General features: G+C 45.3%; 1 protein-coding gene across 1 annotated transcript in view; it reads left to right on the top strand.

Annotated features, from left to right (window-relative positions):
* The window catches only part of LOC123766098 (microfibril-associated glycoprotein 4), a 192,167-nt gene that overhangs the window by 44,302 nt on the left and 123,144 nt on the right, over positions 1–24,721 (top strand). The window contains exons 3-4 of the mRNA XM_045754945.2: positions 15,129–15,182; positions 22,733–22,844. Coding sequence (XP_045610901.1) covers positions 15,129–15,182; positions 22,733–22,844 — 166 coding nt within the window. The remainder of the gene's footprint in view (positions 1–15,128; positions 15,183–22,732; positions 22,845–24,721) is intronic.

Genomic DNA, 24,721 nt, shown 5'->3' with positions numbered 1-24,721 from the left:
CAAGTCCACAGACGCATTGGGCCATACAACTGTAACAGGAAACGACCTGTCCTGGTACAGTTCACTAACGAAGAGGCAGTGGATTACATACTGCATCACAAACACTTACTCAGGGTAGCGAAAATTACTACAACGTATATATTGACAAATTCATGACGAAGGAGGAGCAGATAGCCCACAGAGCAAGCAAACAACAATACAACTCTTCCCATTTGAGCGGAGCTACACACCCCAATGATAATCCACCCCATGCTAACCAGCTCACACCTTCTCAGGTCACTCCCTCCCCAAATCAGCCCTCCCTGCCCCTGCGTATCTCTCCAACACCTCCCTTGACCCCACTGCAGTCAAATTCATCCCACATTCCAAGGACCCCCTCATCACCTCAACTCCCAAAACCTGTCCAGCCCTCATCCCCTCAACCCCCAAAACCCACCTAGCCCTCATCCCCTCAACACCCAAAACCTACCCAGCCCTCACCCCTCCTCATCCCCTCTCCTTCCATGTGACCCCCCACCCTTGCGAGGGGGGTGGGAGGTTCCCCCACCCCCTCTATCCTTCCCCCTCCCAACCTCTATCTGACTCGCAACCTTACGCTATCTCCCAACCCCTCTATGCCTATCAGACCCTCCCTAACCTTCAGACCCAGTATGCCCTTCCTACTCCAGACCTACCTACCCAGGCCCTACCCCAGTCCCTCCTACCTACCTTCCTAGAAGCCCAGCCCCCATTAGCCCCCCAAGCACCCCTCCTGACCTCTTTCACCCCCCATACACCCCCGGACCCCCCCAGACACCCCCCGGATCCCCCCGGACATCTCCCGGATCCTCCCTGCCCCCAGTCATCCCCCAGACACCCCCCAGATCCCCCAGATCCCCCCTGCCCCCAGTCACCCCCCAGACACCCTCCAGATCCCCAGAGAAAGGGAGAACTCTGGTACAAGAGTTTCAATGAAAAATCTCAAGGTTTGGTACACCAATGCTGATGGGGTATCTAATAAAGCAGAAGAGATTAAAGAACGAGTGAGTGAAGCAGATCCTGACATAGTTGCAATTGTGGAAACTAAAATTAATGACATGATCTCAGATGCAGTCTTTCCTGAAGGGTACCAGGTGATACGAAAAGAGAGGACACAGAGACAGGGAGGGGGAGTGGCACTCCTAATAAAGCGGAAATGGAAGTTTGAAGACCTGGGAAATCGAGTTACCAATGAGTGCACAAGCTTCATACATGGAACTCTGATAGTAGATGGGAGGAAGATTGTGATATTGGTAATCTACAATCCCCCACCAAACAGTAGAAGACCCACGCAAGGGTATGATGACAACAACAAGGCATGTATAGATGAACTGCAGAAGGCAGCAACACTAGCCCACAGAATGAGAGCGAAGCTGCTGATCATGAGGGACCTAAATCATGGAGAGATAAATTGGGAATCAAGGAATCCCCATGGAGGGGACGAAACGTGGGGAGCAAAATTAGTAGATGTTATAGACAGGAATTTCCTAACACAACATGTGAAGGAAGACACAAGGGAAATAGGAGGAGATGCACCGAGCCTATTAGAGCTGATTTTCACCCAGAACGTAGAAGATATCGAGAATTTAGAGCATGAAATACCTCTAGGGGCCAGTGACCATTGTGTCCTAGTCTTTGACTACATGTTGGAATTCAAACTTATGACCATGGGACAAGAGATCTGGGAAAGGAGAGTTGACTACAGGAAAGGGGACTATAAGAGGATAAGGGGCTATCTGGGTGAAGTGCAGTGGGAGGAAGAAATTAGAGGAAAAACAGTCCAAGATATGACGGACCTAGTCATACAGAAATGCCAGGAGGCCGAAGAGAGATTTATACCAACAGTAAAGGGAAAAAATAAGAAGGAATATAATAACCCATGGTTTAATAGACAGTGTCAGGAAGCAAAAATGGCCAGCAGGCGGGAGTGGAGGAAGTACAGAAGACAAAGAACAGAGGACAACAGGATCAGATACAACAGAGCTGGGAACGATTACATTAACATAAGATGAACATCGGAAAGGGACTATGAGAACGATATTGCAATCGAAGCGAAAAAACAACCGAAGTTACTACACAGTCATATAAGAAGAAAAATGTCGGTGAATGACCAATTGACAAGACTAAGGAAGACAGAGGGGGCATATACTGAAAGTGACAAGGAAATCTGCGAGGCACTGAATGCCAGTTTCCATGGAGTGTTCACTACCGAGCCTGAGCAGCTCCCATTGTTGGAAGGGGTTACCCTAGATGAAAGACTAACAGATATAGAGGTGACAGCAGAGGAGGTAGTGAAACAGTTGACAACTCTAGATGCAACTAAAGCAGTTGGACCAGACAAAGTATCACCGTGGATACTAAAAGAAGCAGCGCAGGCCCTCAGGGTGCCTCTGGCAATGATCTTTAATGAGTCACTTATGTCGGGAGAATTGCCCAGTTGCTGGAAGAAGGTAAATGTCGTGCCGATCTTCGAGAAAGATGATAGGGAGGAGGCACTTAACTATAGACCTGTATCACTGACAAGCATCCCCTTTAAATACTGGAAAGAATAATTAGGCTACGACTGGTTGCACACCTGGAGAACATTAGGTTTGTGAACAAACATCAACATGGGTTCTGGACAGGGAAATCGTGCCTAACAAACCTTCTGGAATTCTATGATAAAATAACAAGGATAAGACAGGACAGATGTGGTTGGGCAGACTGCATATTTCTGGACTGCCAAAAAGCCTTTGATACAGAACCGCACATGAGACTGCTGTTCAAGCTCGAGAGGCAGGCGGGGGTGGGGGGAAAGGTCCTAGCATGGATAAGGAACTACCTAACAGGAAGGAGCCAAAGAGTTACGTTAAGGGGCGAGAAGTCGGACTGGCGAACAGTATCAAGTGGAGTACCACAAGGATCGGTGCTGGGACCAATTCTATTTCTTGTATATGTTAACGACATGTTTACAGGCGTAGAGTCCTACATGTCGATGTTTGCAGATGACGCAAAGTTGATGAGAAGAGTTGTGGCAGATGAGGATTGCAGGATCCTCCAAGAGGACCTGAACAGGTTGCAGAGATGGTCAGAGAAATGGCTACTGGAATTCAACATGAGCAAATGTAAAGTTATGGAAATGGGACTAGGAGATAGGAGACCAAAGGGACAGTACACAATGAAGGGGAACAGCCTACCTGTGACGACTCGCGAAAGAGACCTGGGTGTGGACGTAACACCTAATCTATCTCCTGAGGCACATATAAATAGGATAACGACAGCAGCGTACTCTACACTGGCAAAAGTTAGAACATCATTCAGAAACCTAAGTAAGGAGGCATTTAGGGCGCTTTACACTGCCTACGTGAGGCCAGTCTTAGAGTATGCCGCCTCATCATGGAGTCCCCATCTGAAGAAGCATATAATGAAACTGGAAAAGGTTCAGAGGTTTGCAACGAGACTCGTCCCAGAGCTACGAGGGATGGGGTATGAGGAGTGCCTGAGGGAACTGTGCCTTACGACACTAGAAAGAAGAAGGGAAAGGGGGGACATCATAGGAACGTATAAAATACTCAGAGGGATTGACAGAGTGGACATAGACGAAATGTTCACACGGAATAGTAACAGAACGAGGGACATGGATGGAAGCTTGAAACTCAGATGAGTCACAGAGATGTTAGGAAGTTTTCTTTTAGCATGAGAGTAGTGGGAAAATGGAATGCACTTCAGGAACAGGTTGTGGAAGCAAATACTATTCATAATTTTAAAACCAGGTACCTTACCTTGAGGTTACCTTGAGGTGCTTCCGGGGCTTAGTGTCCCCGCGGCCCGGTCGTCGACCAGGCCTCCTGGTTGCTGGACTGATCAAGCAGGCTGTTAGACGCGGTTGCTCGCAGCCTGACGTATGAGTCACAGCCTGGTTGATCAGGTATCCTTTGGAGGTGCTTATCCAGTTCTCTCTTGAACACTGTGAGGGGTCGGCCAGTTATGCCCCTTATGTGTAGTGGAAGCGTGTTGAACAGTCTCGGGCCTCTGATGTTGATAGAGTTCTCTCTCAGAGTACCTGCTGCACCTCTGTTTTTCAACGGGGGTATTCTGCACATCCTGCCATGTCTTCTGGTCTCATGTGATGTTATTTCTGTGTGCAGGTTTGGGACCAGCCCCTCAATTATTTTCCACGTGTAAATTATTATGTATCTCTCCCGCCTGCGCTCAAGGGAGTACAGATTTAGGCTCTTTAGTCGGTCCCAGTAATTTAGATGTTTTACTGAGTGGATTCTAGCAGTAAAGGATCTCTGCACGCTCTCCAGGTCAGCAATTTCTCTAGCTTTGAAATGGGCTGTCATTGTGCAGCAGTACTCCACTCTAGAGAGCACAAGCGTTTTGAAAAGTATCATCATCGGTATAGCATCTCTAGTGTGAAAAGTTCTTGTTATCCAACCTGTCATTTTTCTTGCAGTTGTGACGGCTACTTTATTGTGTTCTTTAAAGGTAAGGTCTTCCGACATGAGTACACCCAGATCCTTTACATTGCCTTTTCGTTCTATGTGATGATTTGCCTGAGTTTTGTACGTGGTTTCTGTTTATAAATTTTCAATTTTTCCGTCGCGCATGAGCTGGAACTTATCCTCGTTAAACACCATATTATTTTCTGTAGCCCATAGAAAGACCTGATCTACATCTGATTGGAGGTTTGCCGTGTCCTCTATGTTGCCAACTCTCATGAAGATCCTAGTGTCATCTGCAAAGGATGATACAGTGCTGTAGGTTGTGTTCTTGTCTATGTCCGATATGAGGATGAGAAAAAGTACTGGAGCAAGCACAGTACCCTGGGGGACTGAGCTCTTCACGGTTGATGGGCTGGAACTTATTTTGTTGACTATTACACATTGGGTTCTGTTAGTCAGGAAATTGTAGATCCATCGCCTATTTTCCCGGTAATTCTTTTTGAACGCATTTTATGTGCAATAACACCATGGTCACATTTATCAAAAGCTTTTGCGAAATCTGTGTAAATTACATCAGCGTTTTGTTTGTCTTCCATAGCATCTAATGCCATATCATAGTGGTCCAGCAACTGCGACAGGCAAGAGCGCCCTGTTCTGAAACCATGTTGTCCGGGGTTATGGAGATGCTGTGATTCCATGTATTTTGTGATCTTACTTCTTAGCACTCTCAAAAATTTTTATGATGTGCGATGTTAGTGCTATCGGTCTGTAATTTTTTGCCTCTGCTTTATTTCCTCCTTTATGGAGTGCTGCTATCTCTGCTGTTTTTAGTATGTCAGGGATAACGCCAGTATCTAGGCTTTGTCTCCGCAGAATGTGAAGGGCCTGCGATAGTGGTTTTTTACAGTTCTTGATGAATATGGAGTTCCAAGAATCCGGGCCTAGTGCAGAGTGCATAGGCATACTGTTTATGGCTTCTTCAAAATTTAGTGGGGATAGGGCGACGTCTGATATATGATTTGATGTTGGTATCATATCCATGAAAAATTCATTTGGGTTATCAATCTTTAGTGCATTTAATGGCTCGCTGAAAACAGAGTCGTACTGCGTCCTCAGTAGCTCGCTCATTTCTTTGTTGTCATCTGTGAAAGTTCCATCTCCCTTTCGCAGGGGCCCGATACTAGATGTGGTTTTTGATCTTGATTTTGCATAGGAGAAAAAATATTTCGGATTTCTCTCTATTTCACTGATGGCCTTTTGCTCTCTTTGCCTCTCCTGGGTTTTGTATGATTCTTGTAGCTTGAGTTCAATTGTTTCTATTTTTCTACCTAACCTTCTTCGCCGTTCTTGAGATAGGGTGCGACTCTCAAGTTGTTTCGCGATTCGTTTTCTTCGCCTATATAGGGAACGACGTTCCCGTTCCAATCTGCATCTCTTTCTCTTTTTTCTTAGGGTATGCGGTTTGAACATATTTCTAGTGCTACTGCGCTTATTTTTTCCAGGCACTGGTTCAGGTTTGCATTTTCTAGCTGTTCTTCCTAGTTTATTTCTGTGAAGTCCTGGTTTATTTGCTCCCAGTTTATCTGTTTATTATTGAAGTTGAATTTGCTGAAATCTCCTCCACCGGGAATCTGGACTGGTTTTGAAGATCCATTCCCCATGGTTGTCAGAACTTCAATTAAGTTTTGATCTGAGTAACAGGTATTTGTAATCATTATGTTCCCGATCAACTCATCATTATTAGTGAAAATGAGATCCAGCGTGTTCTCCTTCCTAGTTGGTTCTACTATTTGCTGGTTTAAGGCAAACCTATCGCACATCCGTAGCAGGTCATTTGCATGTGCCTGTTCATTTAGGCTACTTCCTGGTATTCTTTCTGATATTATTGTATTAGCCAGGTGCTTTCATTTCAGGTGCCATAGGTTGAAGTCCCCAAGCAGGATGATGTTCGGAGCTGGATTTGTGAGGTTTTCCAAGCAGTGTTCTATTTTCATTAGTTGGTCTTTAAACTGCTGAGGGTTTGCCTCCGGTGACTTATATACAAGGACAACAACTACATTTAGGATCTCTATTTTCACTATCAGCACTTCCACCATATCATTTGAGGTGTTTAGCAGCTCAGTTCAGATGAGTGTGTCTTTGATGTAGAGGCTGACCCCACCCTGAAGCCGGTGTTTCCTATCACATCTGAAGAGATTGTACTCTGAGATCCATATTTCACCATCAAGGTAGTCCTTTGTGTGAGTTTCCGTTAGGGCTGCAAACACTGCATTTGCCTCATGAAGGAGACCATCTACAAAGTGAACTTTGTTGGAGTTGCGTGTTTTTATACCCTGGATGTTGGCAAATATAAATGATGTTATCGTGTTAGTGGAAGTGCTGGAAGCCTTACTTGGTGTTAATATGTGAGGCTCTGGTAAGGAGGCCACTGTGTTTGCGTCCTCTCTAGCATTTGACCGAGTTGGTGGTAGAGTCTTGTCATTTTTAGCCATTCTTCTCCTCCTCTTGCTAAAAAATTATCCCGGTCGATGGAGTAGTGGCTGTTTTCATAGTGGTAGTCTGTCGGTTTTATTCGCCTGGTACCTCTTATATGAAAAGCTGGACATTCAGCATTGAAGCACTCTTTCCTGTCCAAAGAGTTCTTGCAAATTTCTGGGTGAAAGAATTCACAGCTTTTGGTACATTTACCTGTATTGAGGAGGTTTCTGCACTTTCTAGGGTGATCGTATGTACATGTTCCATTTGTTCTTCCCGATTTCCCATGCTTACAGGTAGCCCATTTGTAATACCAACAGATTTTGGGGCCTTGTTTTGTTTGTTTCCCTTTGCCAGGGACCGCACTCTGCTGCGGCGTCCCCGACACTGTGCCCTGCTCCGGTGCCTGTGACACCGCGCTCTGCTCTGGGGCCTGTGACACCGCGCTCCGCTCAGGGGTCCCCGACACCGCGCCATGCTCAGGCGTTCCCGACTCCGCGCCCTGCTCAGGCGTCCCCGACTCCGCGCCCTGCTCAGGCGTCCTCGACTCCGCGCTCCGCTCAGGCGTCCCCGACTGCGCGCCCTGCTCAGGCATCCCCGACTCCGCGCCCTGCTCAGGCATCCCCGACTCCGCGCCCTGCTCAGGCGTCCCCGACTGCGCGCCCTGCTCAGGCATCCCCGACTCCGCGCCCTGCTCAGGCGCCGCTGCCACCGAGCTCTGTGCCACAGCTGGTTGTACCTTGGTGTCATGTACAGTTTGTTTGAAGACATTAGAAATTGCTATGCAGGCATTAATTAGTAATTCTCTGTTTTCGGCGGGAGTTTTATCCAGGATTTCCATCAACTTCAAAAAAGCATCCTTTTTGCAGAGCCAGTATACAGAGTGGTCACTGGGACCATTTCTCCTTGAATTGTTAGTCATGTTGGCACATTTTTTGTGTATGGCTGCTGAACAGAGTTGGCATTGAAAGCTCTGTTGGTAATCTACTTCATGTTGCATTCTATTCACGTTTTTATCAAGGCATTTTTTGAACACTTCTGTTCAGTGGTGATGGTCTTACCAGGTCTTACAAGGTGGGGTGTTGACCGGTGGGAAGGGGGGGGGTTGACCGTGGGTGTTGACCGTGGGTGTTTACCAACTTGAGATAGGCCTGGAGGAGGCTGTATGGACGGCCAGTGTTGCTACCACGTGTCGCACTCTTAATTTGTTTTGTTCACTTGTTAGATTACATTACTTGCATTTCCCCTAGTTATCTTACAGCGGAGGCGTCTAGTTTCTGTGTCTGGGGGTGGGCCTACCTCCAAGTGGCCCTTGTTTACATACACACGACGGACTTATTTTGTGTATAATTTGTTCACTTGATATTAAAATATGTTATCTTAATTTTTGTTATAATAGACACAGGTTTTGCATAGAGAGCTTAGGGCACTATGGGCACTGATTACTTGATGTTTCAGTAGCGAGAGATGTGATTTATTGACGACTTGGCAACTATCGCCTAAGGCCTCCTGGCACCACGAGGGCAGCCTTCACTACACACAAGTTTCACTTATATTTCCTTGAACACAAACGGTCGGATATTAATCACTATGATATATTGGTTAATATGTTGAGACACACTTTAAAAGTTATCTGACTGTGTTTAGTTCCTGTATCACTGAAATATCCCTAGATATATATTGTTTTCCGCGGAGCTCGCATAGCGTGGCCCTCACCCTCTCACGCCCAGAACTGAACGCCCAGAGGTATGATAGGGAAATAGGACAGGAGTCATTGCTGTAAACAACCGATGCTCGAAAGGCGGGATCCAAGAGTCAATGCTCGATCCTGCAGACACAACTAAGTGAGTACAACTAGGTGAGTACACACACACACACACACATACACACACACACACACACACACACACACACACACACTCTCTCTCTCTCTATCTCTCTCTCTCTCTCTCTCTCTCTCTCTCTCTCTCTCTCTCTCTCTCTCTCTCTCTCTCTCTCTCTCTCTCTCTCTCTCTCTCTCTCTCTCTCTCTCTCTCTCTCTCTCTCTCTCTCTCTCTCTCTCTCTCTCTCTCTCTCTCTCTCTCTCTCTCTCTCTCTCTCTCTCTCTCTCTCTCTCTCTCTCTCTCCCTCCCTCCCTCCCTCCCCCTCTCCCTCCCACTCTTTCCTTCCCCCTCCCTCCCCCTCTCCCTCCCCCTCTCCCTCCCACTCTTTCCTTCCCCCTCCCTCCCCCCTCTCCCTCCCTCTCTTTCCTTCCCCCTCCCTCTCTGCCCACACACACACACACACACCTCCCCCTCTCTCCCTCACCCGCTCTCTCCCTCACCCGCTCTCTCCCTCACCCGCTCTCTCCCTCACCCACTCTCTCCCTCTCCTCTCTCTCCCTCCCGCCTCTCTCTCCATCTCCTCCCCCCCCCTCCCCTTCTACTTTCTTCTCACTTCAGTGGAAGGGTCGGATCCCCCCCCACCCACCCATTTATCTCTCCCTTTGTCACTCCCTTTCTCTCTCTCTCTTTCTCTCTCTCTTCCTCTCTCTCTCTCTCTCCCTCCCCCATCCCAACAGGGTCAAACATGGCAGCCAGAGGTCCCAGGGGAACAGGAAAGAGCCAAGGTGACGAGATGAAGGAAATGTTCGCCCAGTTTCTGGAGGACATCAAGAGTGAGATGCAAGAAATGATGCAGGAAATGAAGAACGAAATAAGCAACCTGAAAAGAGAGCTGACAGCAGCAAAGGAGGAGATTAGAGCCCTCAAAGAGAATGGTATCGAGGCTGAGAATCAGAAAACCACCCAGGGAGAAGGTGGTAATAGTTTTCTGGATGAGAATGCCACAATAAAAGCAACATTTGCAGAAATACTAAAAAAAATAACTCTGAAGTAATGACTGCAGTGATGGAGGTAGCCATGAAAGCAGCCACCTCGCAGGAGGCGGCACGCTCCACTAGCCAACTGCTGGAAAGGAACAGATCAGTGGTTGCTGTGGGTATTAAAGAGCAGGAAGGCTCTAATAGGACAGAGTGGAATGACAAGGACAAAGCAGCAGTGAATGAAGTACTAAAGGCACTAGACATGGAAGGGGATGAGCATAGCATTGAGGAGGTTTTCAGGCTAGGCCGGTACAACAAAGACTGAGACCGAATGATAAAGATAGTGTTTGCAAACGAGAACACAAAGGAGAAGATCCTATCAAGGAAGAGCTCCCTGAAAAACGTGGGAAAATTAAAAAATGTATTCCTCCAGAGAGACATGACAAGGGAGGAGAGAGCCGTGGCGGCAGAAGCAAGGAAGAGGCGCAGGGCGAGAGGGGAAAACCAGGAAGTCACAGCTCCCAGCACAACACCCCCAGAGGCGAGGGGGGAACCCACAACCAGCTACCCAGTAACACCAGAAGGGAGGACAACCCCGCCTCCCTCCTCTGCATAGAAAACACCCCTACCCCAAACCCTCCCTGCCCCCACTCAAATGTTCAGCCAAATCTCCCTCCCCCCACACCCAATCCCCACCCTTCTACCCCTCCCCTCCTCCCGAGTCCTCCCTCCCCCCCTTTCCTTCCAGTCCTCCCTCCCCTTTCACCCCATACCCTCCCTGTCCCTCCCCCTTCACTGGATCCCCCGCCCCTCATCCCAGTATCCTCTGAGACCCTGTTATCCACCTCACAGGTCCTCACATTCATGGAACAGCCTCTCCCACCAGCAGAACACTCACCAAGGAGGCGATTTGAGAAGGGACAGAAGAAAGTGAGCCTCAAAGCGATGTACACTAACATAGATGGAATTACAAATAAAGCAAATGAGCTTGGAGAACTGGTACTAGAGGAAAACCCACACATAATAGCCCTCACAGAAACAAAGATCACGAAAACGATAACAAATGCAGTGTTCCCACAGGACTATTATGCTATGAGGAAAGAGAGGGAAGGAAGAGGTGGGGGTGGTGTAGCTCTGCTGGTAAGAAAAGGCTGGGATTTTGAGGAGATGGATATTCAGGGCTGTGAAGGTTTCAGTGACTACATAGCAGGTACTGTAACAAATGGAGGGAAAAAAAATTATAGTCGCAGTCATATATAATCCACCACCAAATGACAGAAGACCTTGACAGGAATATGATAGAAACAACATGGCCACCATTAACATAATAGAAAGAGCAGCTTCTGTTGCTAGCAGGAATGGATATGGACTACTAATTATGGGAGACTTCATCCATGGGAAGATAGATTGGAAGAACAGAGACCCGCATGGAGAACCAGAAACATGGAGAGCTAAGCTGCTGGACGTGTCAACAAGAAACTTTCAAAGCCAGCACACCAAAGAACCAACAAGAATGAGAGGAGAAGATGAACCAGCAATGCTTGATTTGATATTTACCCTAAATGAATGGGATATAAGGGAAGTTAAGATGGAAGCGCCCTTGGGAATGAGTGACCACAGTGTATTGAACTTTGAGTACCTGGTAGAGCTAGGACTTATCTCCCCCAAAAAAGAACTAGGAATCAAAAGGCTGGCATACCGAAAGGGGAATTATGAACAGATGAGAAGTTTCCTAAGTGAAATACCTTGGGACACAGACCTCAGAGACAAGTCTGTACAGGGTATGATGGACTATGTTACCCAAAAGTGTCAGGAGGCAGTAAACAGGTTCATCCCGGCCCAAAGGGAAAAATCCGAGAAGCAACAGAAGAATCCATGGTATAATAGGGCATGTATGGAAGCGAAGAAACTGAACAAAAAGGCGTGGAGGAACTTCCGGAATAACAGAACACCAGAAAGCAGAGAGAGATACCAGAGAACCAGGAATGAGTACGTCAGGGTGAGAAGAGAAGCAGAGAAAAATTTTGAAAATGATATAGCAAACAAAGCCAAGACCGAACCAAAGCTACTCCACAGTCGCATCAGAAGGAAAACAACAGTGAAAGAACAGGTATTGAAACTTAGAACAGGCGAGGACAGGTATACAGAGAATGACAGAGAGGTGTGTGAGGAACTCAACAAGAGGTTCCAGGAGGTCTTCACAATAGAACAGAGTGAGGTCACTTTGCTAGGAGAAAGGGAGGTAAACCAGGCGGCCTTGGAGGAGTTCGAAATTACGAGAGAGGAGGTCAAGAGACACCTGCTGGATCTGGATGTTAGAAAGGCTGTTGGTCCAGATGGGATCTCACCATGGGTACTGAAAGAGTGTGCAGAGGCACTTTGCTTGCCACTCTCCATAGTGTATAGTAAGTCACTAGAGACGGGAGACCTACCAGAAATATGGAAGACGACGAATGTGGTCCCAATATACAAAAAGGGCGACAGACAAGAGGCACTGAACTACAGGCCAGTGTCCTTGACTTGTATACCATGCAAGGTGATGGAGAAGATCGTGAGAAAAAACCTGGTAACACATCTGGAGAGAAGGGACTTCGTGACAAATCGCCAACATGGATTCAGGGAGGGTAAATCTTGCCTTACAGGCTTGATAGAATTCTACGATCAGGTGACACAGATTAAGCAAGAAAGAGAGGGTTGGGCGGACTGCATTTTCTTGGATTGTCAGAAAGCCTTTGACACAGTACCGCATAAGAGGCTGGTACATAAGCTGGAGAGACAGGCAGGTGTAGCTGGTAAGGTGCTCCAGTGGATAAGGGAGTATCTAAGCAATAGGAAGCAGAGAGTTACGGTGAGGGGTGAGACCTCCGATTGGCGTGAAGTCACCAGTGGAGTCCCACAGGGCTCTGTACTCGGTCCTATCTTGTTTCTGATATATGTAAATGATCTCCCGGAGGGTATCGATTCATTTCTCTCAATGTTTGCGGACGATGCTAAAATTATGAGAAGGATTAAAACAGAAGAGGACTGTTTGAGGCTTCAAGAAGACCTAGACAAGCTGAAGGAATGGTCGAACAAATGGTTGGTAGAGTTTAACCCAACCAAATGTAATGTAATGAAGATAGGTGTAGGGAGCAGGAGGCCAGATACAAGGTATCATCTGGGAGAGGAAATTCTTCAGGAGTCAGAGAAGGAAAAAGACTTGGGGGTTGATATCACGTCCAGACCTGTCTCCTGCAGCACATATCAAGCGGATAACATCAGCGGCATATGCCAGGCTGGCCAACATACGAACGGCATTCAGAAACTTGTGTAAAGAATCATTCAGAACTTTGTATACCACATATGTCAGGCCAATCCTGGAGTATGCAGCCCCAGCATGGAGTCCATATCTAGTCAAGGATAAGACTAAACTGGAAAAGGTTCAAAGGTTTGCCACCAGACTAGTACCCGAGCTGAGAGGTATGAGCTACGAGGAGAGACTACGGGAATTAAACCTCACTTCGCTGGAAGACAGAAGAGTTAGGGGGGACATGATCACCACATTCAAGATTCTGAACGGGATTGATAGGGTAGATAAAGACAGTCTATTTAACACAAGGGGAACACGCACAAGGGGACACAGGTGGAAACTGAGTGCCCAAATGAGCCACAGAGATATTAGAAAGAATTTTTTTAGTGTCAGAGTGGTTGACAAATGGAATGCATTAGGAAGTGATGTGGTGGAGGCTGACTCCATACACAGTTTCAAGTGTAGATATGACAGAGCCCGATAGGCTCAGGAATCTGTACACCTGTTGATTGACGGTTGAGAGGCGGGACCAAAGAGCCAGAGCTCAACCCCCGCAAACACAACTAGGTGAGTACACACACACACACACACATTCATCTGTTGACTGACGGTTGAGAGGCGGGACCAAAGAGCCAGAGCTCAACCCCCGCAAGCACAATTAGGTGAGTACACATGTGTCTATGAAGTATGCGGCCCCAGCATGGAACCCGTACCTTGTCAAGCACAAGGCGAAGCTTGAAAAAGTTCAAAGACATGCCACTAGGCTAGTCCCAGAATTAAGAGGCATGAGTTACAAGAACAGGCTGCGAGAAATGCACCTCACTAGAAGACAGAAGAGTAAGGGGAGACATGATCACTACGTACAAAATTCTCAGAGGAATTGACAGGGTAGGTAAAGATAATCTGTTTAACATAGGTGGTACGCAAACATAGGGACACAGGTGGAAACTGAGTACCTAAATGAGCCACAGAGACATTAGAAAGAACTTTTTCAGTGTCAGAGTAGTTAACAGATGGAACACATTAGGCAGTGATGTGGTGGAGGCTGACTCCATACACAGTTTCAAGTGTAGATATGATAGAGCCCAGTAGGCTCTAGAATCTGTACACCAGTTGATTGACGGTTGAGAGGTGGGACCAAAGAGCCAGAGTTCAACCCTCGCAAGCACAATTAGGTGAGTACAATTAGGTGAGTACACACACACACACACACACACACACACACACACCTATGGGCTTGGTTGCCTGGTGGACGGGGGCCTGGTAGCCTGGTGGATTGCGCGCCGGACTCGTAATTCTGTGGCGCGGGTTCGATTGCCGCGCCAGTCAGAAACATATGGGCAAAGTTTCTTTCACCCTGAATGCTCCTGTTACCTAGCAGTAAATAGGTACCTGGGAGTTAGTCAGCTGTCACGGTCTGCTTCCTTGGGTGTGTCTGTTGTGTGGAAAAAAATAGTTAGTAAACAGTTGATTGACAGTTGAGAGGCGGGCCGAAAGAGCAAAGCTCAACCCCCACAAACACAACTAGGTCAATACAACTAGGTCAATACACACACATACACGGGTGGCTGGTTGCTGAGCGGATAGCACGCTGGACCGTGATCCTGTGGTCCCGGGTTCGATTCCGGGCGCCGGCGAGAAACAATGGGCAGAGTTTCTTTCACCCTAGTGCCCCTGATACTTAGCAGTAAATAGGTACCTGAGAGTTAGTCAGCTGTCACGGGCTGCTTCCTGGGTGTGTGTGTGTGTGTGTGTGTGGTGTGGAAAAAAATATATTAGTTAGTAACAGTTGTTTAACAGTTGAGAGGCGGACCGAAAAAGCAGAGCTCAACCTCCGCAAGCACAACTAGGTGAATACACACACACCCATTCTGAATAAACACAGTAGATATACATTTGTATCATAAGTCATTCATTCCGATATTGTTTTTTTTTTAGGTAAAAGAACAAAATATTCATTTTGTAATTACATGTTTTCCCTTTAATTTTGTTTCACCAGCAAAAGTGGATTTTGCATATTTATGTTAAAAGTGTTCCCTCGTCTTGAGGATTAATTACGAATATTTTGCGAGCTTTGGTAAAACTTTTATAATAATCTAGACAAACTTTTCCACAGAACTGGCAGCAATGATAAGGGAGGAGCGAACGTCCCTTCACGACACTCTCAGAGGTATGTGTCCCCAGGATGATGTCAGTGGTAATGTGTCCCCAGGATGAAGTCAGTGGTAATGTGTCTCCAGGATGATGTCAGTGGTAATGTGTCTCCAGGATGATGTCAGTGGTAATGTGTCCCCAGGATGATGTCAGTGGTAATGTGTCCCCAGGATGATGTCAGTGGTAATGTGTCTCAAGGATGATGTCAGTGGTAATGTGTCCCCAGGATGAAGTCAGTGGTAATGTGTCCCCAGGATGAAGCCAGTGGTAATGTGTCTCAAGGATGATGTCAGTGGTAATGTGTCCCCAGGATGAAGTCAGTGGTAATGTGTCTCAAGGATGATGTCAGTGGTAATGTGTCCCCAGGATGAAGTCAGTGGTAATGTGTCTCAAGGATGATGTCAGTGGTAATGTGTCTCCAGGATGATGTCAGTGGTAATGTGTCTCCAGGATGATGTCAGTGGTAATGTGTCTCCAGGATGATGTCAGTGGTAATGTGTCTCCAGGATGATGTCAGTGGTAATGTGTCCCCAGGACGAAGTCAGTGGTAATGTGTCTCAAGGATGATGTCAGTGGTAATGTGTCTCCAGGATGATGTCAGTGGTAATGTGTCTCCAGGATGATGTCAGTGGTAATGTGTCTCCAGGATGATGTCAGTGGTAATGTGTCTCCAGGATGATGTCAGTGGTAATGTGTCTCCAGGATGATGTCAGTGGTAATGTGTCTCCAGGATGATGTCAGTGGTAATGTGTCCCCAGGATGAAGTCAGTGGTAATGTGTCTCAAGGATGATGTCAGTGGTAATGTGTCCCCAGGATGAAGCCAGTGGTAATGTGTCTCAAGGATGATGTCAGTGGTAATGTGTCCCCAGGATGAAGCCAGTGGTAATGTGTCCCCAGGATGAAGCCAGTGGTAATGTGTCCCCAGGATGAAGCCAGTGGTAATGTGTCCCCAGGATGAAGCCAGTGGTAATGTGTCCCCAGGATGAAGCCAGTGGTAATGTGTCCCCAGGATGAAGCCAGTGGTAATGTGTCCCCAGGATGAGGTCAGTGGTAATGTGTCCCCAGGATGAAGCCAGTGGTAATGTGTCCCCAGGATGAAGCCAGTGGTAATGTGTCCCCAGGATGAAGCCAGTGGTAATGTGTCCCCAGGATGAAGCCAGTGGTAATGTGTCCCCAGGATGAAGCCAGTGGTAATGTGTCCCCAGGATGAAGCCAGTGGTAATGTGTCCCCAGGATGAAGCCAGTGGTAATGTGTCCCCAGGATGAAGCCAGTGGTAATGTGTCCCCAGGATGAAGTCAGTGGTAATGTGTCCCCAGGATGAAGCCAGTGGTAATGTGTCCCCAGGATGAAGCCAGTGGTAATGTGTCCCCAGGATGAAGCCAGTGGTAATGTGTCCCCAGGATGAAGCCAGTGGTAATGTGTCCCCAGGATGAAGCCAGTGGTAATGTGTCCCCAGGATGAAGTCAGTGGTAATGTGTCCCCAGGATGAAGCCAGTGGTAATGTGTCCCCAGGATGAAGCCAGTGGTAATGTGTCCCCAGGATGAAGCCAGTGGTAATGTGTCCCCAGGATGAAGTCAGTGGTAATGTGTCCCCAGGATGAAGCCAGTGGTAATGTGTCCCCAGGATGAAGTAAAATAATTATAATCTGATAATTGCTTCCATTTGTTAATTTCGCTCCCAAGATGTTGTGAGAGTGAAAATATGATCCTAATACTTTGCACGAGTGAAAATATGATCAATGTTAGAGTGAAAGTTTGTTCTTGAGACATCGTGAGAGTGTAAGTATGCTCCTAAGACATGGCACGAGTGTAAGTATGCTCCTAAGACATGGCACGAGTGTAAGTATGCTCTTAAGACATGGCACGAGTGTAAGTATGCTCCTAAGACATGGCACGAGTGTAAGTATGCTCTTAAGACATGGCACGAGTGTAAGTATGCTCCTAAGACATGGCACGAGTGTAAGTATGCTCCTAAGACATGGCACGAGTGTAAGTATGCTCCTAAGACATGGCACGAGTGTAAGTATGCTCCTAAGACATGGCACGAGTGTAAGTATGCTCCTAAGACATGGCACGAGTGTAAGTATGCTCCTAAGACATGGCACAAGTGTAAGTATGCTCCTAAGACATGGCACGAGTGTAAGTATGCTCTTAAGACATGGCACGAGTGTAAGTATGCTCCTAAGACATGGCACGAGTGTAAGTATGCTCTTAAGACATGGCACGAGTGTAAGTATGCTCCTAAGACATGGCACGAGTGTAAGTATGCTCCTAAGACATGGCACGAGTGTAAGTATGCTCCTAAGACATGGCACGAGTGTAAGTATGCTCTTAAGACATGGCACGAGTGTAAGTATGCTCCTAAGACATGGCACGAGTGTAAGTATGCTCTTAAGACATGGCACGAGTGTAAGTATGCTCCTAAGACATGGCACGAGTGTAAGTATGCTCTTAAGACATGGCACGAGTGTAAGTATGCTCTTAAGACATGGCACGAGTGTAAGTATGCTCCTAAGACATGGCACGAGTGTAAGTATGCTCTTAAGACATGGCACGAGTGTAAGTATGCTCTTAAGACATGGCACGAGTGTAAGTATGCTCTTAAGACATGGCACGAGTGAACGATGCTGTTCAGTCATGGTAAGAGTGGAAGTATGTCTTAAGACAGTGTAAGAGTAAAAGTATGGTTTTTAGTAATAATAAGAGTAAAAGTATGGTTTTTAGTAATAATAAGAGTAAAAGTATGCCCTTCAGACTTGGTAAGAGTGAGAGTAAGCTTTAAAGACATGATAAGAGGGAAAGTATTCTCATATATCTTTACAAGAGTGAAAGTTTACTACGAGGATGTATCCATGGAGACTTCATTACCCAGAATGTTAAACCAACACATTTATGGTGACCAAACCGCACAACAGAAGATGGAGAAACGACGACGTTTCGGTCAGTCCTCGATCATTATCAAGCCGTATGTGATAATGTGTTTATCATTATCACCGTATGTGATTATCAAGCCACATACGGCTTGATAATCAACACAACTGGTATATATATATATATATATATATATATATATATATATATATATATATATATATATATATATATATATTATATATATATATATATATTATATATATATATATATATATATATATATATATATATATATATATATATATATATATATATATATATATATATATATATATATATATATATATATATGCTGATCACACTACAGTACAGTGTCACTAATGCTGATCACACTGTACTGTGGTGGGGTTAGCGTTAGTGACACTGTACTGTAGTGTGATCAGCATTAGTGACACTGTACTGTAGTGTAATCAGCATTAGTGACACTGTACTGTAGTGTAATCAGCATTAGTGACACTGTACTGTGGTGGAGTTAGCGTTAGTGACACTGTACTGTAGTGTGATCAGCATTAGTGACACTGTACTGTAGTGTAATCAGCATTAGTGACACTGTACTGTAGTGTGATCAGCATTAGTGACACTGTACTGTAGTGTAATCAGCATTAGTGACACTGTACTGTAGTGTGATCAGCATTAGTGACACTGTACTGTAGTGTAATCAGCATTAATGACACTGTACTGTAGTGTAATCAGCATTAGTGTCACTGTACTGTAGTGTTGTAACACCGTAAAGGTGTTTTGTTAGTTTTGTTTAATAAATATATATATAGTTCATGAGTCACAGACAAGGATTTGAGAGGCGCTATTCTGTCGGCCTCAAACTCACACCTCTAAGCGTTAATGACCTCAAGTTGACCTGAGGTCAGCTCATGCAAATTTCACCTTGCTTCTGCTAATCAGATAATTGTAGCCTGATAGTCTTCAAACATGCCGACGTTTAAGGAGTGGCTTGGTAGAGAGCCTGGGGCTATCTACTTGTGGGCGGAGTTAGCTACTAGGTTTCCCAATATATACTGAGGGAGCTGTAGATTCGAGAAGAATAAGCAATAGGAGAACAGCCAGCAGAGCAGAGCAGAGGACAGCCACCGAGATAGGCTGTCGGCCGGACGGAGGATGACGCTGCCTGACAACTGCAGACCCTCTCCCCCCTCTCTAGTCAACTTAGACTCAGTCCTCGGTGACTGAACGTGAAGGTGACTTAGTCGTGTTTACTAGTGTTGTGTGACTATCAGGGACAGTCAGTTGTAGCGGTCTCGAATTCTTGGGTAATGACTCACGTTGTATATTAATAGTGAACCTTCAGTTTGATTGCTTGAATTATGATATCTATCCAAATAAATATAATTGATGAATTTATTGAGAAATATATACTTGATTCACTTACTTTTAATCTGATTTTAATTGTTCCTAGATTTGGTATTTTTGGATACAATATGCAAACTAGAGTGTAGAGTACTCTTGAGATTATTGAATTAAAGAATCTTACAGGATACATGATATAGATGAAACATACTAATTATGACCTTTTGATAACATCTTTGAGAAGTTTGTGATATAGACAAGTTCCATTCCTTGTCTTGTATGTACTGACAAGAATGGATGGTGGCAGCACTACTACTTCTACTATCTACTTTTCTACTTCTGCCTCTACCTCTACCTCTACCTCTACCTCTACCTCCACTCATCTCCGTATTCTCTCTCCTCTCCCTCCGCCCCTCTCTAAACTCTCCCTTTCAACTGACGACCCTCCTCGCTCCTCCCACCTCTCTACCTCCCTCACCCCAAACCCTCACTAATTTCTTCATTATCCATTTCTTCCCTTTCGGTTCTCTTATACGTTTGTGGCAGTGAAATGTTCTAGAGTTTCTCTCTAGAGTTACGAGTAGCTGATCAAGTTCCAATGCCTTGTGTCGTGACACCTAGGTAATCAAATACCTAGGTCACAAGGTGTTGAACTGGAGAGGGTGTGGAAGGAATTCTGGGAGAACTCTAGAATAGTTAACTAACTGGGGGCGGGATAATGGACTAAAGAGAGCTGTTCCCCCCCGTTACAGTGTGAGCAGCATTAGTGACACTGTACTGGGGGTTGACGCTGAACTGCAGTGTGATCAGCATTGGTGACTCTGTACTGTAGTGTGACCAGCATTAGTGTCACTGTACTGTGGTGTGGTTAGCATTAGTGACACTGTGCTGTAGTGTAGGCAGCATTAGTAACACTGTACTGTAGTATGGGCAGCTGTAGTGACTCTGAACTATAGTGTGGGCAGCATTAGTTACGATTTACTGTAGTGTGTGCAGTATTAGTAACACTGTACTGTTGTGTGGGCAGCTGTAGTGACTGAACTATAGTGTGGGCAGCATTATTAACATTGTACTGTTGTGTGGGCAGCATTAGTGACAGTGTACTGTATTGTGGGCAGCATTAGTGACACTGTACTATGGGCAGCATTAGTGACACTGTACTGTTTTGTGGGCAGCTGTAGTGACTGAACTACAGTCAGACAGCATTATTAACACTGTACTGTTGTGTGGGCAGCATTAGTGACAGTGTACTGTTGTGTGGGCAGCATTAGTGACACTGTACTATGGGCAGCATTAGTGACACTGTACTGTTGTGTGGGCAGTATTAGTGACACTGTACTGTTGTGTGGGCAGTATTAGTGACACTGTACTGTTGTGTGGGCAGCATTAGTGACAATGTACTGTTGTGTGGGCAGTATTAGTGACACTGTACTGTTGTGTGGGGAGTATTAGTGACACTGTACTGTTGTGTGGGCAGCATTAGTGACACTGTACTGTTGTGTGGGCAGTATTAGTGACACTGTACTGTTGTGTGGGCAGCATTAGTGACACTGTACTGTTGTGTGGGCAGTATTAGTGACAGTGTACTGTTGTGTGGGCAGCATTAGTGACACTGTACTATGGGCAGCATTAGTGACACTGTACTGTTGTGTGGGCAGTATTAGTGACACTGTACTGTATTGTGGGCAGCATTAGTGACACTGTACTGTTGTGTGGGCAGCAATAGTGACACTGTACTGTATTGTGGGCAGCATTAGTGACACTGTACTGTTGTGTGGGCAGCATTAGTGACACTGTACTGTTGTGTGGGCAGCATTAGTGACACTGGTTATCTTGAGATCTTGAGGTCATCTTGAGATGATTTCGGGGCTTTAGTGTCCCCGCGGCCCGGTCCTCGACCAGGCCTCCACCCCCAGGAAGCAGCCCGTGACAGCTGACTAACACCCAGGTACCTATTTTACTGCTAGGTAACAGGGGCATAGGGTGAAAGAAACTCAGCCCATTGTTTCTCGCCGGCGCCCGGTTTCGAACCCGGGACCACAGGATCACAAGTCCAGTGTGCTGTCCGCTCGGCCGACCGGTTCACCTAAGGGTCTCTGTACTGTATTGCGGGCAGCAGTAGTAACACTTATGATTTCAACATTAGTGACACTGTACTGTACTATAGTGTGGGCAGCATTAGTGAAGATCAAGACCCCTGTTGCTGTTGGGAAGATAACAAATAAGATTAAGGGGGGTTACAGTCATTGAAATCATACAAAAGAATGCCTCAGTTAAGTGCTAGAAATCCCAGCCTGCAAATCGCTATCAGACGTGAGTTTTACATATCACTAAGTGTATTAGTACGCGATGGGGCCCGGGTCGACGCCAACAAATTTAACTGTGTATGTGTTATCTGTCCCCAGAGTTTATATCTACCATTAGAACATGGGGTTCTCAGGTCAATACACTATTAGTACCAGGCGGTAATATTATGAATAGTTGAAAAGCTCTGGGGCGGGTGAAACACATTTGAAAACTTTTTTGAGGTTGGAATTGGAACCGAACGAATTTAAAATGAGGCAATTGGGCCGACCCTAACCAATATATGACAGCCCCATCACTCCCACAAGTGTCTAATCTCGTTAGGTGACAAAGGATTCATATGTGCCATTCATTCATACATGTTATCGGAAGGTTTTGCTGTGTTAACGGAATGTTTTGTTGTTTTAACGGATTGTTTTGTTGTTTTAACGGAATGTTTTGAAGTGTTAACGCAATGTTTTGTTGTTTTAACGGAATGTTTTGAAGTGTTAACGGAATGTTTTGTTGTTTTAACGGAATGTTTTGTTGTTTTAACGGAATGTTTTGATGTGTTAACGGAATGTTTTGTTGTGTTAACGGAATGTTTTGATGTGTTAACGGAATGTTTTGTTGTTTTAACGGATTGTTTTGTTGTTTTAACGGAATGTTTTGAAGTGTTAACGGAATGTTTTGTTGTTTTAACGGAATGTTTTGAAGTGTTAACGGAATGTTTTGATGTGTTAATGGAATGTTTTGAAGTGTTAACGGAATGTTTTTATGTTTTAATGGAATGTTTTGATGTGTTAACGAAATATTTTGGTTTTGATATGTTAATGCAAAGTTTTGACATGTTAACAAAAGCTCTGATGTATTATCAAAATGTTTTGACGAGTTAACACAAAGTTGTGACATGTTAACTCAAAGTTTTGACGTGTTAAACACAACGTTTTGATATGTTAACACAAAATTCTGATGTCCTAACATAATTTTTGATGTTTTAACAAAATTGTTTAGGTTTTAAACAAATGGTTTGATGTGTTATCAGAGGTTGTTAGGAGAGAGTTGGATGGAGTTCTGGAGGGAGCACCCACTACCAGGGACGTTGCTTCCAGTCTGAACAGTTACCAACCAGGAAACCACTCTTGCCTCACAGACAGGTAAGAGTCACAAATTATGTATCAGCACCGGCCTTTGGATGGTAACAGTGTTACCATCTGTTATCTGTTATCATCTTGGAAAATCATTTTTGCCTCACAGACAGGTAATGGAGCCACAAACCAATCTTGCATTGCAGACGGGTAACAGAGTCACAGACTAAGAAGGCATACTTGCCTCACAGACAGGCAATAAATCGAACAACACTGACACTATTCTTGCATCACAGACAGATAACATCAGTGTCGAGCACTGATTAAAAAATCACTAGAAACGGTAATGATTGTATTTGCACTGTCCCCTGAAACACTTGTTTTCAATTCTATGTTGAACAAACAAGCACACCTCTTGACCAGTGAATAAAATAACAAATATTACATAAAAACAGGTGTGGACTGCAATACATTGATTGTTGATTTGAGAGACTCAAATCAAACTGAATGGTTTCACCTAAGGAAAATTACTAAATGTAAATCTGTTATTTAAATATATATATCATTGAATCTTCGTGTATTTAAGGAAGAGAAGTTTATAATATTTGTTTATTTACATCTTTATATACATATGCATATGTGTGTGTGTGCGTGTGTGTGTGTGTGTACTCACCTAGTTGTACTCACCTAGTTGTGTTTGCGGGGGTTGAGCTCTGGCTCTTTGGTCCTGCCTCTCAACCGTCAATCAACAGGTGTACAGATTCCTGAGACTATCGGGCTCTATCATATCTACACTTGAAACTGTGTATGGAGTCAGCCTCCACCACATCACTTCCTAATGCATTCCATTTGTCAACCACTCTGACACTAAAAAAGTTCTTTCTAATATCTCTGTGGCTCATTTGGGAACTCAGTTTCCACCTGTGTCCCCTTGTGCGTGTTCCCCTTGTGTTAAATAGAATGTCTTTATCTACCCTATCAATTCCCTTCAGAATCTTGAATGTGGTGATCATGTCCCCCCCTAACTCTTCTGTCTTCCAGCGAAGTGAGGTTTAATTCCCGTAGTCTCTCCTCGTAGCTCATACCTCTCAGCTCAGGTACTAGTCTGGTGGCAAACCTTTGAACCTTTTCCAGTTTAGTCTTATCCTTGACTAGATATGGACTCCATGCTGGGGCTGCATACTCCAGGATTGGCCTGACATATGTGGTATACAAAGTTCTGAATGATTCTTTACACAAGTTCCTGAATGCCGTTCGTATGTTGGCCAGCCTGGCATATGCCGCTGATGTTATCCGCTTGATATGTGCTGCAGGAGACAGGTCTGGCGTGATGTCAACCATCAAGTCTTTTTCCTTCTCTGACTCCTGAAGAATTTCCTCTCCCAGATGATACCTTGTATCTGGCTTCCTGCTCCCTACACCTATCTTCATTACATTACATTTGGTTGGGTTAAACTCTAACAACCATTTGTTCAACCATTCCTTCAGCTTGTCTAGGTCTTCTTGAAGCCTCAAACAGTCTTCTTCTAATCCTCCTCTCCGTTTTAATCCTTCTCATAATTTTAGCATCGTCTGCAAACATTGAGAGAAATGAATCGATACCCTCTGTGAGATCATTTACATATATCAGAAACAAGATAGGACCGAGTACAGAGCCCTGTGGGACTCCACTGGTGACTTCACGCCAATCGGAGGTCTCACCCCTCACCGTAACTCTCTGCTTCCTATTGCTTAGATACTCCCTTATCCACTGGAGCACCTTACCAGCTACACCTGCCTGTCTCTCCAGCTTATGTACCAGCCTCTTATGCGGTACTGTGTCAAAGGCTTTCCGACAATCCAAGAAAATGCAGTCCGCCCAGCCCTCTCTTTCTTGCTTAATCTTTGTCGTCTGATCGTAGAATTCTATCAAGCCTGTAAGGCAAGATTTACCCTCCCTGAACCCA

The sequence above is a fragment of the Procambarus clarkii genome, chromosome 9, assembly GCF_040958095.1.
Source record: "Procambarus clarkii isolate CNS0578487 chromosome 9, FALCON_Pclarkii_2.0, whole genome shotgun sequence".
NCBI lineage: Eukaryota > Metazoa > Arthropoda > Malacostraca > Decapoda > Cambaridae > Procambarus > Procambarus clarkii.
The sequence above is the reverse complement of the archived record's forward strand: the minus strand, read 5'-3'. Positions and strand labels throughout refer to the sequence as shown.